General features: G+C 36.1%; 1 protein-coding gene across 1 annotated transcript in view; it reads left to right on the top strand.

Annotated features, from left to right (window-relative positions):
• Positions 1–9844, top strand: part of Ugcg (UDP-glucose ceramide glucosyltransferase) — a 37476-nt gene extending 27632 nt beyond the window's left edge. Inside the window, exons 4-9 of the mRNA XM_076845680.2 lie at positions 741–842; positions 2372–2484; positions 4798–4976; positions 5915–6001; positions 6694–6883; positions 7358–9844. Coding sequence (XP_076701795.1) covers positions 741–842; positions 2372–2484; positions 4798–4976; positions 5915–6001; positions 6694–6883; positions 7358–7528 — 842 coding nt within the window. The 3' untranslated portion in view covers positions 7529–9844. The remainder of the gene's footprint in view (positions 1–740; positions 843–2371; positions 2485–4797; positions 4977–5914; positions 6002–6693; positions 6884–7357) is intronic.
• Positions 9845–16500: the final 6656 nt, after the last annotated feature.

The following is a 16500-nucleotide window of genomic DNA, read 5'->3' as shown; positions in this document are numbered from 1 at the left end:
ACCCTTTCTGGGTATCATTGACTATAATTAGAAGTAAGCAAAACAAATCATTTTTATTATATTGCAAAATGAATATTTTTGCAAAAGCCTATAGGCTTATTCTTGAGGCTAGTAGAAATATATTTACCATTAAATTTTTTATTTTTAAACATAGGTCTGATTCCATTCTATTTCACTGTTTCATCCTAATGGTCAATTTCTCTATGCTGTTTTAATAGCTTCAAAATGAGTCTTAAAGTTTTTGTTTCTTATTATCACTTTTTTAAATTGACAGAAATTTATATGCATTTATGGTGTATAATATGATGTTTTGAAGTATGTATACTTTGGGGAATGGCTAGATCAAACTAATCAGCCTATGAACTACTTCACATTCTTGTTTATTTGTGGTGAGAAATCTACTCCTGGTAATTTTCCAATATTCAACACTTTGTTATTAAAACTATAGTTATCATGTTGTACAGTTGCTATTAAATATTGATTCATATTATTAATGTATTAATTTAAGAACTAAACTAAAACAGTGAATATTCAAAGCTAAATGATATAATTTTCCTTTTGAAAATGAAACATTTCTTTTAGATATTATGAGTAATAAAAAAAAAATGTAAAAAAAGTAGAAGTATGTTTGCTTAAATTATTAAATATGAAAATACTTTTAACTTCTCTCTACCATCTTTATAATAAAAATATTTTCAGTATTATAAAAATTTTTTACTGTTGTACCTTTACATTCTTAGGTGGCAAAAAAGTTGGCATTAATCCTAAAATTAATAATTTAATGCCAGGATATGAAGTTGCAAAGTATGATCTTATATGGATTTGTGATAGTGGAATAAGAGGTGAGGTTTTCTTTATTTTATAAAACTATTCATTTAATGATTAAAAAAAATCCAAAACTAAATTGATCAATCTTTTTTGTTTGCCTGCCTAATAATTTATTTCATCATTATCTCATGATAGTATATTCAGTTATACTTACTAAGATTTTGATTTTTTCTTATCCTAACCCAGAATATTATACACATTAAAGTGTTTTCATTTTGAAGAGAAAATTCCAACCATTAAAAAAAGTGGTTACAGTTCATTATACAATCAACGAACTTTCTCGTGTGTGTAGTTCTCACTTGTTTGTGTGAGACATATCTTCTGCTTCAATCTGTCGTGGTTTGCATAATACGCTATCTCACACAAAGGACAGAAATCCACTAAGTGCATGTTGTACTAGAATACACTTATTAGGGTTTGTCCATGTGTTCTTAGATGATTTTAGCAAGAAGCCTTTTATATACTGAAATTATAATTTGCACTTTTAAACACTCATACTTACATTAGTTACTACAATATTATGCCATATTCTAATTACCTTATGTTTCTCAACCTCAACACTATTGACATTTTAGGCCTAGTAATTTTTTGTTGTGGGATCTGTCCTGTGGGATGTTTTATCAGTATACCTGGCCTGAACCCACTAAATGCCCCCTGAACCCACTTCTCAGCTGGAAGAACCCAAAATGTCTCCAGACATTGTCAAGAATCCCCTGTGGTGAAGAATTGCTCCTGGTAGAGAACACTGACCTAGAATAGGAATGTTTAAGGTCCAAACACAATTTTGTTATATACAGTAGGTTTAGTTCTGAAATACTAGAAGGAAACATTTAAGGTCATGAAAAAATTAGATGTTTGCTATTTGAAAATAGATCTAAGACTTACATTTTTTATTAACTTAAATGCAAATTTGAAAATTAACACATGCAATACTCCTACAAATTTCAGGATCATTACAAACCTGTCAACACCTGGTCGAGTCCTTATGTTCATTCTGTCAACTTCTTCCACTCATTCTTCACATTTGCCATCTTATGTTATTAACTCATATTTTTGTTATGCCTTTCAAAGTACAAATCTTGGTTAAATATACTCTTACTCCACTCCCATTAGCAGTTCTAAGGGATCAGGTACAAATAACGCTGAGAAAGGGTGAGGTCCCACTTCTTATGGGTTGGAGAGTAGAGACAAGAACTACAGTCCTTTGACCTCCTCCAGAATCTTTTCCATAGAACACATTGCCCTTATTCCTTTTGGAGTGGGGAACATTTGCAAAGTATTCCTAGAGTGTGATATGTATTAGATATATACTGGACTGAATATGTATAGAGGAAATTATGATAAAGTATGCCTTTTCAAAATTTTGTGTCCTGCTCTTAGTAAAGTGATTGATTAATCTTATTAAATCCAAATGTTTTAAGTTTTATTTTAATTTAATAACAATTCATAAGAGTTATTTTACGTTAAAGAGCATTTTACTAAAAAGTAACTTTTTCTCTCCCTTCTCCTCATCTTTATTTATTTATTTATTTTTTAATTTTAGTAATTCCAGACACACTAACTGACATGGTTAATCAAATGACAGAAAAAGTAGGCTTGGTTCATGGGCTGCCTTATGTAGCTGACAGACAGGGCTTTGCCGCCACGTTAGAACAGGTAAGTATGGTGGTTATAAATAATATTGGTTATCAGATCACTAATCTCCTAGAAGCTTGAGATTGTTCTCAGAGTTAGAATTGGCTACCTGAAGTTTCATCTACTTGGGAACCTGCCGAGAACTAGAATTCTCAAGGTGAGAGTAGCTGTTTCTTTAGTGAGGACATCTCTGGCCCTTAGGGTTACTTCCTGCTGGACTGACCATACTGTGGTACCAGGAGCTGTGCCCGAGAAATGCCCTGTGTTCCTTCTGCTAGCTGAACACATATATTCTTCTTATGATCCTCACCTAGTTCCACAAGTTGTTCTAGACTATTGATTTACATAAAAGAATCTTCTTTCAAAGATTCAAACTGAAAAATCCCTTTTTTACATATCATGAAGTATTTCATATATACAAAAAAGGTGTTTGTACAAGTCCTTATACAATCCATTTGATTTCCTCTATTGTGCTTCAACTTTTTGTTTGCATTTGGTGTGGGGGATCACACCCAGGGCCTTGTGTGCTAGGCAAGTGCTCTACCACTGAGCTAAATTCCTAGGCCCTTTTCTTCAACTTATAAAAGAAATATTAACTTGTGTGTAGGCAGCTGTAAACTATAGAAAAGTTGAAGTAGTAAACAAACAGTAACAACAGTTTATCACTCTATACTGATTAGAGGAAATATTTTTCAAAATTAAAGTTTGTTTGCATTTTAATATTTTAGTACTTTGAATTCTAATTTTTTTCTATGTGCCTTTTAAACAACAAAGTTGATAGTATTCTAAAAGTAATTTTCATTTTATTTGTCACTTTATAGGCCTTTTCCATCTGAATAACTTAATTATCTTTTATAAAGGTAATTTTATTACCTGTATCATAGTCTATCATATGTAAATTCCTCTACCAATAAACATTTAGGAAGAAAAACTTATCTTCATGTTATACAGAAGGATACATGGTTTCAGTCTTTAAATATATCTGCATTTATAGTCTTTGAATTGCAGTGTTATGATAGCTGCAGATCTGAAGGGGTAAAGGTACGTTGTCAGAACTTGACCTTTGGCAACTTGAGCCATGATCTTTTTCTTAATGTTGCCTATGAATGTTTCTCCTACTGCAAGAGTTTGTTAGTTTTAAATTCTTGAGCATTTTTGGTTAGTAAGAGAAACTCTGTGTGTAGCTGTGTTTAAATTAAAATACTGTATATTCTTTGATGCCATATTGTACTTTCGTTTAAGAAATATCCAAGTTGATGTATATGTCAGTGATAAACATTTCCCAGAACACATCTACTCTCTATGTATGTTTAATCCATAAAAGTTACTCTGCTATAGTTAGAATGAGTGAAGATCAGTCAGAGAAGTCCTTTTGGACTCTAAAAGAAACCTTCAACCCAGTCCCAAGTTCCACTTAGTCCTAAAACTTCACTGCTTAAAGGATTAAGATATGTGCCTCTGGTCTCAGAAGTTAGGTTTGATTCAGTCTTACACCATGACTTTCAGTATGCTCTGGGCTTAGAGTGTGTACCAAGAAAGTCTATGTAGAGAACGGGCAGTAAGATGTAGAAGACAGAATGTTATTTGTGAAAAGTACAGTGAAAAGCAAAATTGTAGAAATTGGGAAGAATCTCATTGATTCAGGACAGAAAGTAGCTAGCAATGAAAGGTTGCCAGAAAAGGCATTAAGAAGTAGGACTGTCCTGAAGGTTGATAAAACTATAGATAATGTGTGTATACACATGCAGACTTTTACCTACTGATGGACTGACCATACCCTGGCACCAGGAGACTTGCACCTGTACCTGTATGCATGCAACTATAGATGATGTGTGAATACATAGAATTCTGTATGTATATACCCACACATACCTGTACATGTGTGCATGGAAATATATGTATATATAGGTACACTGATCAAATAAAACAAGAAGATGTGTAGGTTTTTTTAAACATCCTAAAAATATGATACATTAAGTAACTATTAATACTTTATATGCCAGTTAATAACATTGCACCTGTTTGATTTAATATCCAGATTAAGTTTTATTTAGATAAATTTTTGAGTCTCAGTTTTAGAAGGCAGTATTTAAGATATGCTTTTCCCTCTAGAAGTAAAGGTTTCTTTGTAATAGTGGTAACAAAACTAATCAACCAAATAAAATACTTATCATCTACTAAATGTAAATACTCATATCCTGCTTTTTATTCAGGTAGTTTAAGAAAAATAGGATATTCACTTAATCAGAGAAAATCATTAGGAAAAAAAAGTTTATGAACACCGTATTTTTAATGTCAAGTTCTAATCATATATATTTGTGTTTTTCTGGACAGGTATATTTTGGAACTTCACATCCAAGGTCCTATATCTCTGCCAACGTAACTGGTTTCAAATGTGTGACAGGCATGTCTTGTTTAATGAGAAAGGATGTGTTAGATCAAGCAGGAGGACTTATAGCTTTTGCTCAGTACATTGCTGAAGATTACTTTATGGCCAAAGCAATAGCTGACCGGTAAGAAAGCTAAATTAAGCTGTACTACTTTTAGTACCTAACTTTTGTTGGTTTACTGTTTCTGTTCAAATCATGGATTAGAGCTATTTTATCTTTTTGTCATTGAGTACAAAATATACTAATAATTTTGGCAAAGCAATCTATATTAGTTATTCATAGATATGTACTAATGAAGCCAAATACATGTTCTGATTTCTCTATTTTCAAATTAGTACAGTTGAAGTGGTGAACAGGAAGCTTCTCTGTGATTGTGCATTTTCACTAGTATAGATAGGAATTTCAATTAAATTTAAAAGAATTTAAGCTATCAGTGTAATCATAAGCCATTAGGCTTAAAGTATCAGTTCAGCATTTGAAATTTCTTAGCAGATTGTTTGATGATTTGTTAAGAAGCCTCTAATGGTTCATTTGATTGACTTAGCATTTCTGTATCACAAAAGGCTTGTTTGTTTAAAGGACATCGCTGCTTTGCATGATTGTTTATTTAAAATGTGGTTTTTAAAATTGAAGTGTTTTTTAAAAATTCTCTCACAATGGTGTTCATGTGGTTCAAAGTCTCCTAATGTCTCCCATGAGATATATAATGCCACATTTTGTTTATATTTCTTCTTGAATATAGACATGCCTTTTTGGGGAAGGCAGGAAGTAGTGGTCAGGGACTAAACTATCAAATACAGAGCCTTCTCCATTAAGTACTTTCCAAATGACTGCCCTTTATGTTATCTTAAACTGTGAAATAAGAGGGCTATAGTTTCTTCTAGTTTGTAGATGGTGCTCTCTTGGGCCAACCATCCGTGAGTAGTGTGCTAATCCTGAGGGCTGGGCTTGCCCTGAATGCCAGCAGTTGCTCACTCTTATGGTGATTAATGAATGCATACCCAGTCAAGCTTGCATGTGTTCATCATCCTGGTTCATTTTATAATTATCTTCATTTTCAGAGGTTGGAGATTTGCAATGTCCACTCAAGTTGCAATGCAAAACTCTGGTTCATATTCAATTTCTCAGTTTCAATCCAGAATGATCAGGTAAATCAACTGTTGTCTTATTATACTTTATTAAAAGAAAGGCAGAAAGTGAGAGATTTTTGTTTGCTTCCAGAAAATAGGCTTAGGTTTTTTATTAAACTAAATTGAATCTAAATATAATTTTTTTACTGTGTAACACTGAATTTTGGTATCTGTGTGTGGGGCAGGTGGTACTGGCGATTACACGTCCTCAGCCCTTTTTTATATTTTATTTAGAGTGGTTCTCTGTGAGCTTTACGTGATGCTTAGAGCATCACTAAGTTGCTGAGGCCAGCTTTGAACTTGCAGTCCTCCTGCCTCAGCCTTCCGAGCTGCTAGCGTTACAAGCATGCACCACCATGCCCAGTATAACACTGAAATATTAAAAAAAGATGTTGAAACTTTGAATTTTTTTTATATGCTGATTTCTGTTGTCTAACTTTCAGTACTTTGATTAAACTTTATAATCTGTATTCATCAAAGTGTAGGCCATGCAAATGAAGTTATAGTTTTCTCTTTGATATACTAAATAAAGAGAGATTCATAAATACAAACAACAGCAACAAAACCAAATAACCCTCCCTCACACAAAACTTTTTAAAGAAGAAATCTTTTATATGACAGGGTGAAAAGTTGATTATTTTGGGAAATATAATTGACTAGTTTTTGTTACTAGCCTGTTGTCTTAGAGAAAATCCTTTTTATTTTTTTAGGTGGACCAAATTGCGAATTAACATGCTTCCTGCTACAATTATTTGTGAGCCAATTTCAGAATGCTTTGTTGCCAGTTTAATTATCGGATGGGCTGCCCACCATGTATTCAGATGGGACATTATGGTATTTTTCATGTGTCATTGCCTGGCATGGTTTATATTTGACTACATTCAACTCAGGGGTGTCCAGGTATGTGGACAGGCATGAAAAAGTTACAATTCATTTGGTAGAACTAAAACTATTTCAATCTAGAAAAGTTTGAAGTAAATCTATCTAAGCGCCATTCTTTAGCTTCTCTGTGAAGGTTAATAACAGGTTTAAACATTACTTTCCCTAGTGGAATGTTTTGATGCAAAATTTAACTTGATTTGCAACTTTCCGTTGGTTATACAATCACTTTTATTAAGGTTCCAGAAAAAAATCATGATAAGGAAATCAGTAAATATTGAAACTAAGCATATAGTGGGGTAGTAGTTATTTTAATGCTGCATTTACTGATAATCAGCATTTTCTTAAATGGTATTGCATGGCAGTTAAATTACCTAATGAAACAGATTTGATTTTATGCCTTATACTTAGAAATTTCATTTTTAAAAACTGTGTCTTTAGTCTGACAATGAGGAAATTAGTTTATGTATTGGTTTTTCTTTTTCTAATTCCTAGGGTGGCACACTGTGTTTTTCAAAACTTGATTATGCAGTTGCTTGGTTCATCCGAGAATCCATGACAATATACATTTTTTTGTCGGCATTATGGGACCCTACTATAAGCTGGAGAACTGGTCGCTATAGGTTGCGCTGTGGAGGTACAGCAGAGGAAATCCTAGATGTATAACTATGGCTTTGTGACTGTATATAAAAGAAAAAAGAGAAGTATTATAAATTATGTTTATATAAATGCTTTTAAAGATCTACCTTCAGTAGTTTTATCACATGTATGTTTTGGTATCTGTTCTTTAATTTATTTTGCATGGCACTTGCATCTGTGAAAAAGAAAAAAAAAAAAAACACATCTGTAGTCTTGGCCAAATGGTACTCTTTATTTTGTGGAAGTAGAGAATCAAGAGAATTGGTTCTAGGAACCTTGGTTTGTTTTTTGTTGTTTATTTTTTTAAACAAATAAATATATATAAATATATATATACACACACATATATGTATATGAATGCTCTGCAACAGACACTATGACAGTATCCTTCAGTAGAGAAAGTTTCTTATTTGAATCCTCTCTCAGCTCATGGATGAGCAGATGGCAGCGTTGTTGAGGGTTTAGAAAGGCCATGAGCTTTCACATCTTAAGTGAATGGTGTCATGCAGTGAACCACCCGTGGTGAGGTACTAACTGAGAAACTTTTTCATGCTTTATGCCTACCTCTTGTAGTTGTTGCAGAGCAAATATAAATTGTAATAAGGTAGCTAGGGCTTACAGAAACAAATGGGAAAACTTTTAAAAATAATTATAATAAAAGAGCTGGAGTCTAGTATTTATATGAATCTGTGAGAGATTTTTTTTCTTTTTTTGGTCTCACTGCAATGAACCAAAAGGGGCTGAGTTTGGTTTTTAATTGTAGCCATGTATTGAAGGCATCCTTTTGACCAACTCTTGTTGGTTCTGTCTTGAACCATTGTTAATCACTGTGCTGTAATTAGTATAGCTGAATCTTTCCTTCCCTGCTCCTTGCTGGGCCCACCCCATCTTTCCTTAACTTTTTTTCAGGGGGGGTTGGGGGTGATTTTGTTTTAGTATGAGTGGATGTTTTGATAGTTGTCAGGAAAAATGCATTTCAGACACATTTCACACATGAGCTATTTTCTTACACAGTATGTCTTATTGTTAATAAGAATGTAATTTCATGATACAGGTATTTAATATCTTTTTTAAGTAAGTAAATATTCTAGCCATCAATAAATAAATTGCAGTAGAGTATTAATTAAGAGGGGACAGAAGGAGTTTTACTCTTAAACTCAATCAGTATCAAACTAAGTCTACTGTGTGTTTTTTTTTTTTTTTTTACTATGATAGTCTAGTCTTATTTAAATTGGATTTTTGTATTCCAGTTTGTATGAAAAAATAGACTAGATCAGTGCTAGTTGTGAATGCATGCTGTACTTCACTCTTCTCTCCCAGTCATGCAGCTAAACTTGCTTGTCAGGTTGTTCTTAACTTGTGGTGAACTGGACTTGTTTTTGTTTAAAAATGTAAGGGACAGTGCATAAGCCTTTTTATTATTATTATTATTATTATTATTATTATTATTTTGGTAGTGGTGGTCTGCTTTACTTCAGGATTGGGTGGCATGTTGTCTATATGATGCCTACTGCAGGGCTAACACTGGCAATGTGGCAGCTTCGAATTCTAAGTTACTACAGGTTCCGTGTCAAAGCATAAAAAGTAGCATATTAGCAATAACTATATATTTATAGAAACTTCACTTTACTGAGCCAACTCATTTAATTGTCTAATAACTATACACATTAAATTGCAATATATCTATAAATGTGTATATTCTACATACACATTTTATTGAAATTTTTCTCTGGGCCAAACTGCCTTTTTTTTTTTTTTTTTGCCTTATGATGAGTTTGTTTGAAGGGCATTTTCTTTGCAAACAAAGGCTTGGATGCATTTTCCTTTCTTTATGTGAAATGAGTAATTTTGTTCCCTAAGGAAAGTTGCACAGTGAAAACCAGTCTAGTTGTGACCCACTACTTTATTTTTTCAATCACTCGTAGATGAGCTTTGCTTGACCATGTTTGTCATTGTTGGTGTGTTTTATGAAGTTTGGTTGATGCCATCCTTTGCACTGCTGAAGTGAAATCTTGCTTTTACATAGCTTTTTTGCTGATCTCAGTATGGGCAAAGTAACAACAAAACCAAAATGGCTGGACAGACTTCTTGTGTCTTGTAAATATAAAAATGACTGTTCTATAAATGTATTCTGTGTGGCAGTGGAATACTCTCTTAAAGTGAGGCTTCACATTAGCAGAGTTGATTCTTTGTTTAGCAATTTTGGAGTGCAGATAAAATGGTAAAAAATAATACAAATGTTGAAGAAAGCATCACAACAGAACTGTAGGAGTCCAAATTTAATAACTGTCTTCAAAAAAAACCCAATAAGTGTCTAGAATATACATGTTTTATTATTTAAAATCGTTGTCTTTTTTGTTCAAAAAATAAAAATTTAAATACAATCAAATCATTCTCAAGTGTACTTTTTTGCTTACTCTTTCCTTTTATATTTTTATAAGTAATCTAACATGGTCCACCATTCACATCAGAATTCTGTCAAGTATTGATTTTGAAATCTTTCTTTTACTTGTGCTGTAAGCAGTCCTGTAACTTAAAGTAGGACTCTTCAACATTGGTTGTATGTTAGAATCACCTGGAGAACTTCTTAAAAACTATAGATGCCTGGGCCCTGCCTGTAGAGATAGTTATTCTGGGAGGGGCCTGAACTTCTGGTTCTTCTATAAGAATCACTAGGGCTGTGGTTGTGGCTCAGTAGCAAGGCACTTGCACCACATAAAAGTAAACAAAATAAAGTTATTTAAAAAAAAAATAAGAATCACTGGCACTTGATAAGAAAAACCCAGTGGTCCCTTTGGCCCCTCTCCCCTGGGCTTATAACTTCAACTCAGCCTCTTAGATCTTACCACTCCTGTGACTAGGAACGATAAATCCAAGAGGACTGGGATAATGTTGCTGCTTGAGACCTAACTGGGAAATCTCCAGGTCGGGCTTTTCTGGAGCTGGCGGCATTCCCAGGCCTGTTGTACCACTAGCCTGTGAGAAACAATACTTTTCACTGGAAATCATATCTCAAATATGGAGAGAAAGACAATGTTATACCTCCCTCCAAAATCCTGTTGAAATCTAATGCCCAGTGTGAAGGTATTTCAGGGTGGGGCTTTTGTTTGGCCCTTACCAAACACTGAGTCCACCAGCATCCTGACAGAACAGTCAATAAACTTACTGCCACCCAGACTGGTATTCAGGTACAACAGATAAAGAATCTAAAAGGGATCTGGCTGCAAACTGCTAGACTCCACTCCAGCACCTTGACCCAGAAAACAAGCTCATTCCTCCCAGTTTGTGTACCTCTAAAGTTTAAGAAATAAAGAAAGGTTGAGTATAACTAGACAAATCTTGAAATTCCCTCACCCTTACTCTTGAGTGAAGCAGCCCAGGTGTCCATTGAGAGTTGTGGTCACAAGGGCTCAGTAACCTGGCCTTGGCAGAACTGGGAGTAGCCCCTATATATAAGATAATCCGGCCATAGTACTGTATGTTCCTCCACTGGGTCATTTCAAGCTCTGCCTATAACAGGTTTAAAAATTATCTAAATCTTAAAATTTTAAATTTAATAACCATCTGTATTCTAATTCCTTCTTTTTGTTGTTTGTTTGTTACAGGGATTTAACCCAGGGGCACTTTACCACTGAGCCACACCCCAATCCCTTTTTATTTTATTATTATTATTTTTTAAATTTTGAAACAAGGCCTCTCTAAATTGCTGAGGCTGGCCTTGAACTTGCAACCCTCCTACCTCAGCCTCCTGAGCTGCTGGGATTATAGGCGTGAGTCACCATGCCCAGCTTGTATTCTAACTTAAAAATCCTTCTAGAGAACCAGATTAAAACCTGCAAAACAAGAATGTAAATTACTATAAAGCTGTTTAAGGTAAAATGCTTTACATACATTATCAATAGAGAAGATAAGTGCATACCACACGAGTACATTCATGTGAATGAAAGTGGTTCAGGCTTTTCCTTCTGAAGTTTATCAGGATATAGTGCTTGATTTGTTATTCACTTCAAGTTATCGTTGCCTGTACCAATTTCACGGTGGTGGAAAGAAAACAAACATTACAAAAAGGTGAGCAGCTACGCCTGTGGAACTAACTGCAAGGATATGAGTTTTAATTGAAGAATTTGCTTTACAAATACTGGTTTCTGAAGGAGAGTTTGAAATCACTTTCAGCACTTTCTAAAGACAAATAGAAATATTTGTAGTAGAACCAAAATGTACTTAACCTTCACAGGGTCCCTTGCCAGTTCTGGGAGAGATTGGCAGAGACTGGGTGCCCCTGGGGTGGTTTTACATGGTGATGTCCTTTAGGCCGTTAGTCATCAGGACACCTGTGCCGATAGCAATGAACTATATCTAATATCTGATTTAATCAGTGTGTGGAGATCATTTAGTTTTTCTACAGGACTGAGTCTCCTCTCCAACCTTTTCTGCTGCCTAAACACCTCCCTTTGCAATTATGTGATCTTTGTGCTTTGGCCTTTGTCCCCAGTCCTGGGAATTCTGTCATCTCCCCTCATGACTGACAACATCAGGCCCTTGGGGATGTTGGTTAAAAGTCATTCCACAGAGCTGATGCCTGAAAACAGTGAACATGATCATCCAGGGAGTCAACTGATGAGAGCTAAGGACAGAGTTTTGGGGACCTGTGTAGAGGTGCAGTGGGAGGAAAAACATCCAGAAAGCCTGGCTACCAAACCTTGGGTTAGACTGGAATTTTGATAGCTGTGGGACTTCAGGCAGCTGTCTTAGTCTCTCTGAGCCAGAGTTTATTGCATGTAGAATGGTGGCTATTAAAGCACCTACTGATTAAATGAAATAAAGCATAGAGCCAGTTAGTTGCATTCTACCTCCAAAAAAGTAAGAAATATTAAAAGGAGAGCCAAGGGAGTGCCTTGGAAAGAGAAATTTCAAGTAGGAAATGCTCAAGAGAAGGGTCACAGACAATTAGGACCAGCTGGTGAGTTCTGGAGCAGGCCTACTCCCTGCTCAGTTCATTATGAGTTGTCTTGTGACAGGTGAAATATTCGCGTGGGGCTAACATAGCTTCTTTTTTTTTTTTTTTTTTTTTACTTTTTTTATTAGTTGCTCAAAACATTACAATGATCTTGACATATCATACATCTGATTCAAATGGGGTATGTAATCTTATTTTTCCACGTGTACAGATTGCAGGATCACATTGGTTATACAGCCTCGTTTATACATAGGGCCATACTAGTGTCTATTGTACTGTGTATTGTATCTATTGTGGTGCCCTTCCTATTCCCCCTCCCCTCCCATCACCTCTTTCTACCCAATCTACTGTGACTCGTTTCTCTCTCTCTCTCTTTTTTCTTCCCTAACATAGCTTCTTTAAGAATGATTTTTGATTGACAATAACATTTTATTCCATGAGTGAGAGAAGAGTGGAACTTTCAGAGCCAGAAATTGTCCATGCCCCTGAGAAAGCCCATTTACCCCTTGTGCCAAAGAGATCTTTTAAGAATGGCTGCTCCTCTACTATAGAGGGGGAAAGCAGGGATGGGGCTGTTGGGTTAGGAGCTTGTGAAGAAGAAATGAAAGTTCTGGGCACATATATTTGGAAACTGCAACAATGATTTCTCATACAAGGTCCCAGTAGTAGTAAGCTAAAAAAAGAATTTTGAGGTTTTTTTTTTTTTTTTTTTTTTTTTTTTTAACAAAGGGAATTCCTTGCCCTGGCCACAGTGCACATTTTCATTTTGTTTTTAGTCTCTGATTTTTGCTTATGTTGCTTGTTTTATTTCCTGCTTTGTTTCTATGTTGATCTATAGTTTAACCTCTGATTTTGGCTTCTTTTCTGACCTCATTATTTAAATATATGAATTTTTCTTTTCTTCCTCACCCTGCCCGGATGCCCCATACCGGATATTAAACCCAGTACCTCCCACTGAGCTACATTCCCAGCCCTTTTATTTTGAGACTGGTGTCTCACTGAATTGCCAGACCTGGCCCTGAACCTCAGATTTTCCTGCCTCAGCCTCCTGAGTGACTTGTATTTTGGGGTGTGTACCCTGATTATTATTATTTTTTTTTTGATGAGGGTAAGATTTAATATTTTTACATGTATAATCATTAGCCCCTGGAATTTCTTCCATTTATTAATCTTATTTAAATGAGAATCTAATTTCTTATTATTTATTCCATATCTCTTCATTTTAACCATATAAAACAATGCATGTGACCAAACAGAACCCTTCCCTCTTGGAAACACTTTGTATTTAGGGGTGTCCTCAAGGCAGGATGGGGTAGATATGGATATAACTGATCAGCATTTGTGCAGCTCAACAGCCCACATGTTTTCCAAATAAAAGATCAGCCTTCCCAAATGTGATTTCCCTCCCTCTTTTCCAAAGAAAACCATATTTAGTTTTTAAGTAACAGTATTTTTTAGAGTCTGTATGTATTTGTTGTCTGAAATAAAGCACATTTGGCCTTCAGTACATTTCTGAATTCTGTTTTCATCTGTTTTCCTAATTGAAGTTAAAAAAAAATATTTTTTTTTCTATGCTCTAAAAATCTAAAAAATTAGGTGTAAGATTAGGCAATGGTGGCGACCAAAGGAGGAAGGTTTAAAGAGGCCGCTGCATGAGGCTTTGAGACTTACTCCCCGGCGGAACTGACAGAGTGGACAGGAGGAGGGTTTGAGGAGAAGCCTCGTGGGGGCTTGGCCAGACTGGAATTTTATGGGGCAGGAAGGGAAGGGCTTGGGACAGGAAAAGGGATTTTTGGAGTCCCTTGTCCCACTGGAGTTGGTCCGGGGAGCTGGCTGAACTCCAGGATTGGCCAGGGGATCCTGCTGATTGACAGGCTTTAGCCAGGAGATCCTGCTGATTGACAGGTGTTTCCGTGGGCGCCTGCTTGATGTTTCTTTCGCATTTGTGGGCTGCTTGGTGCTTTGTTCCTAAGTCACCGCCACCGACCTGACATTAGGAACTCTGTTCCTTGAAAGTTTGAAAGAATTTATCTATAAAATTTGGGTGGGGGGCGCTGGCACTTACATAACACTTTCAGTTTATTTGATTGGTGATGGTCAGTTCATATTTTCAAAAGTCAGTTTTAGTCATTTGTATCCTAGAGATGCACATAGCAGTCTCAAAATTATTTCTAAATGTTTTCTTCTTCTGATCACATATACTGTCAGGCGGGAGGTTTTCAGCCCCTGTGCTGATTGAACTTGGGCCTCTGTGATTTGAGAGCGGAGTCAAAGGCTAGGCCATCTCTCCCATGTCTAGGAACTATCAGAAAACCAGGCCCCCTTGCGCCTCCTCTTAAAACCCCTCCATTCCTTCAGGATGAAGCCCAACCCTTTCTCATGGCATCAAGGCTATTTTAGTTTAAGTCCCAGCCAACTTCCAGCCTAGACTCTTGCCACTTTCTCTAATCCACTCCTATAAACTCCCTTTATAATGAACTTCCTGCCATTTCTGACATCTGGCCTTTCCTGTTTTGGACCTTTGTGTGTGTTGCTTCTTCCACTGGGCCCCCCCAGTTCCTCTGACTAACCCCCGCTCTTCCCTACGGGATCCACTCAGACACCAGCCTCAGGTTGGTATACCCCAGTGTGGGTTCCTCCACAGCCTCACCCTTCACTTCTGCTTAACACAGGAATGATTTTAATTGTGTTCATCTTAGATGGGGAATGTCAAGGGCAGGAAGGATCAGTAACTTACTGGGCTTTGCACGTACCAAGCACCCACCTGACACAAAGTCCTTTTCATTGAACAAATTAGTGAACAAATAAAGATAAGCACACTGCTATCACCAATATTATACGGCCAGCAAATCACGTCGTAGTAGTAAGGAGTACAGACTGTGCAGCCGTCTTGGGTTTCATTTTCCAATATCACCATCTGCTTTTGTACAAACTCTATGCCTTAGTGGATGCCAATGTTATCAGTTTCTCAGGTTTGATATGAAGGTTAGGAGATAATGCACATGAAAAGTCACATTTTCTAGAAAAGTTTCTTCGTATTGCTATGATATGGATCTCAAGTATTAGGTCCTGGTCACTAAGTGAGAACGAAAGTCCAATGACCCCATAGACACAGAAGCTTTTCTTCCTCCAAGATTTGAGGGAAAGAACCATTCATGATCTGAAGCAGAGGGTTACATGATCTTTTCTAGAAGAACTGACCCTCAGCCTTTGATGATTCAGAGAAAATATTCTAACATTAAAGGAGAAAATCAGAGTTACTGGAACATATAAGTATGCTATTGTAGCCAGCATAAAATGTCCTGAGTGTTTGAACCAATGGATGAACCTAAAGGACATCATTGCACAGACCTGTATTTTTACAAAAATAGTCCACAAAATCTGAAAGCTAAGGTGTTCCCAGCAAAGCATGGTGTGTACTTACTGCCTGGAGTAAGATACATGCAGAACATTGAAGGGATTTTATCTGGCTATGATATTTCTAGCTATTATTAATAATAATAAAATACAAGAATATTTTTTTTTGTTTTGGTTCCAGTGATTGAACCCACAGATGCTTAACTACTGAGTCACACCCCCAGCACTTTTTAGTTTTTGAGACAGTGACTCACTAAGTTGCTTAGGACCTCAGTAAGTTGCTGAGGCTGGCCTTGAACTTTTGATCCTCCTCCCTCAGCCTCCTGGGTAGCTGGAATTACGGGTGTGTGCCCTGCAGTTGGGTAACTGGTTCTAGAAAATTCAAAGACAGTTTTCAGGTGTTTTCTGACTCTGAGCACTGAGAGTAGTGAGCCCACGGTGCTGAATCTTTTCTAGAACTGGCCATCAAAAGGCCCACCTGACTTTGCAGGTTATCAAATTGTAGTATGAATAAGAGTCATTTTATATCCCAAGAGCGGTGCCCTTTTCCCATGTGGCGAAGCCAAGGACTTATACCTTTATAAGCTTCCCTGAGACTCAGACGCAGGCACTTCCAGCCACTCTTGGAGGAACAACTCAGAAAAGGTAGATCAACAGGATGATGCATTTTATACAAGTCAGGCTT

This window comes from Callospermophilus lateralis, chromosome 2 (genome assembly GCF_048772815.1).
Source record: "Callospermophilus lateralis isolate mCalLat2 chromosome 2, mCalLat2.hap1, whole genome shotgun sequence".
NCBI classification, from domain to species: Eukaryota; Metazoa; Chordata; class Mammalia; order Rodentia; family Sciuridae; genus Callospermophilus; species Callospermophilus lateralis.
This window is presented reverse-complemented; position numbering and strand designations above follow the sequence as displayed.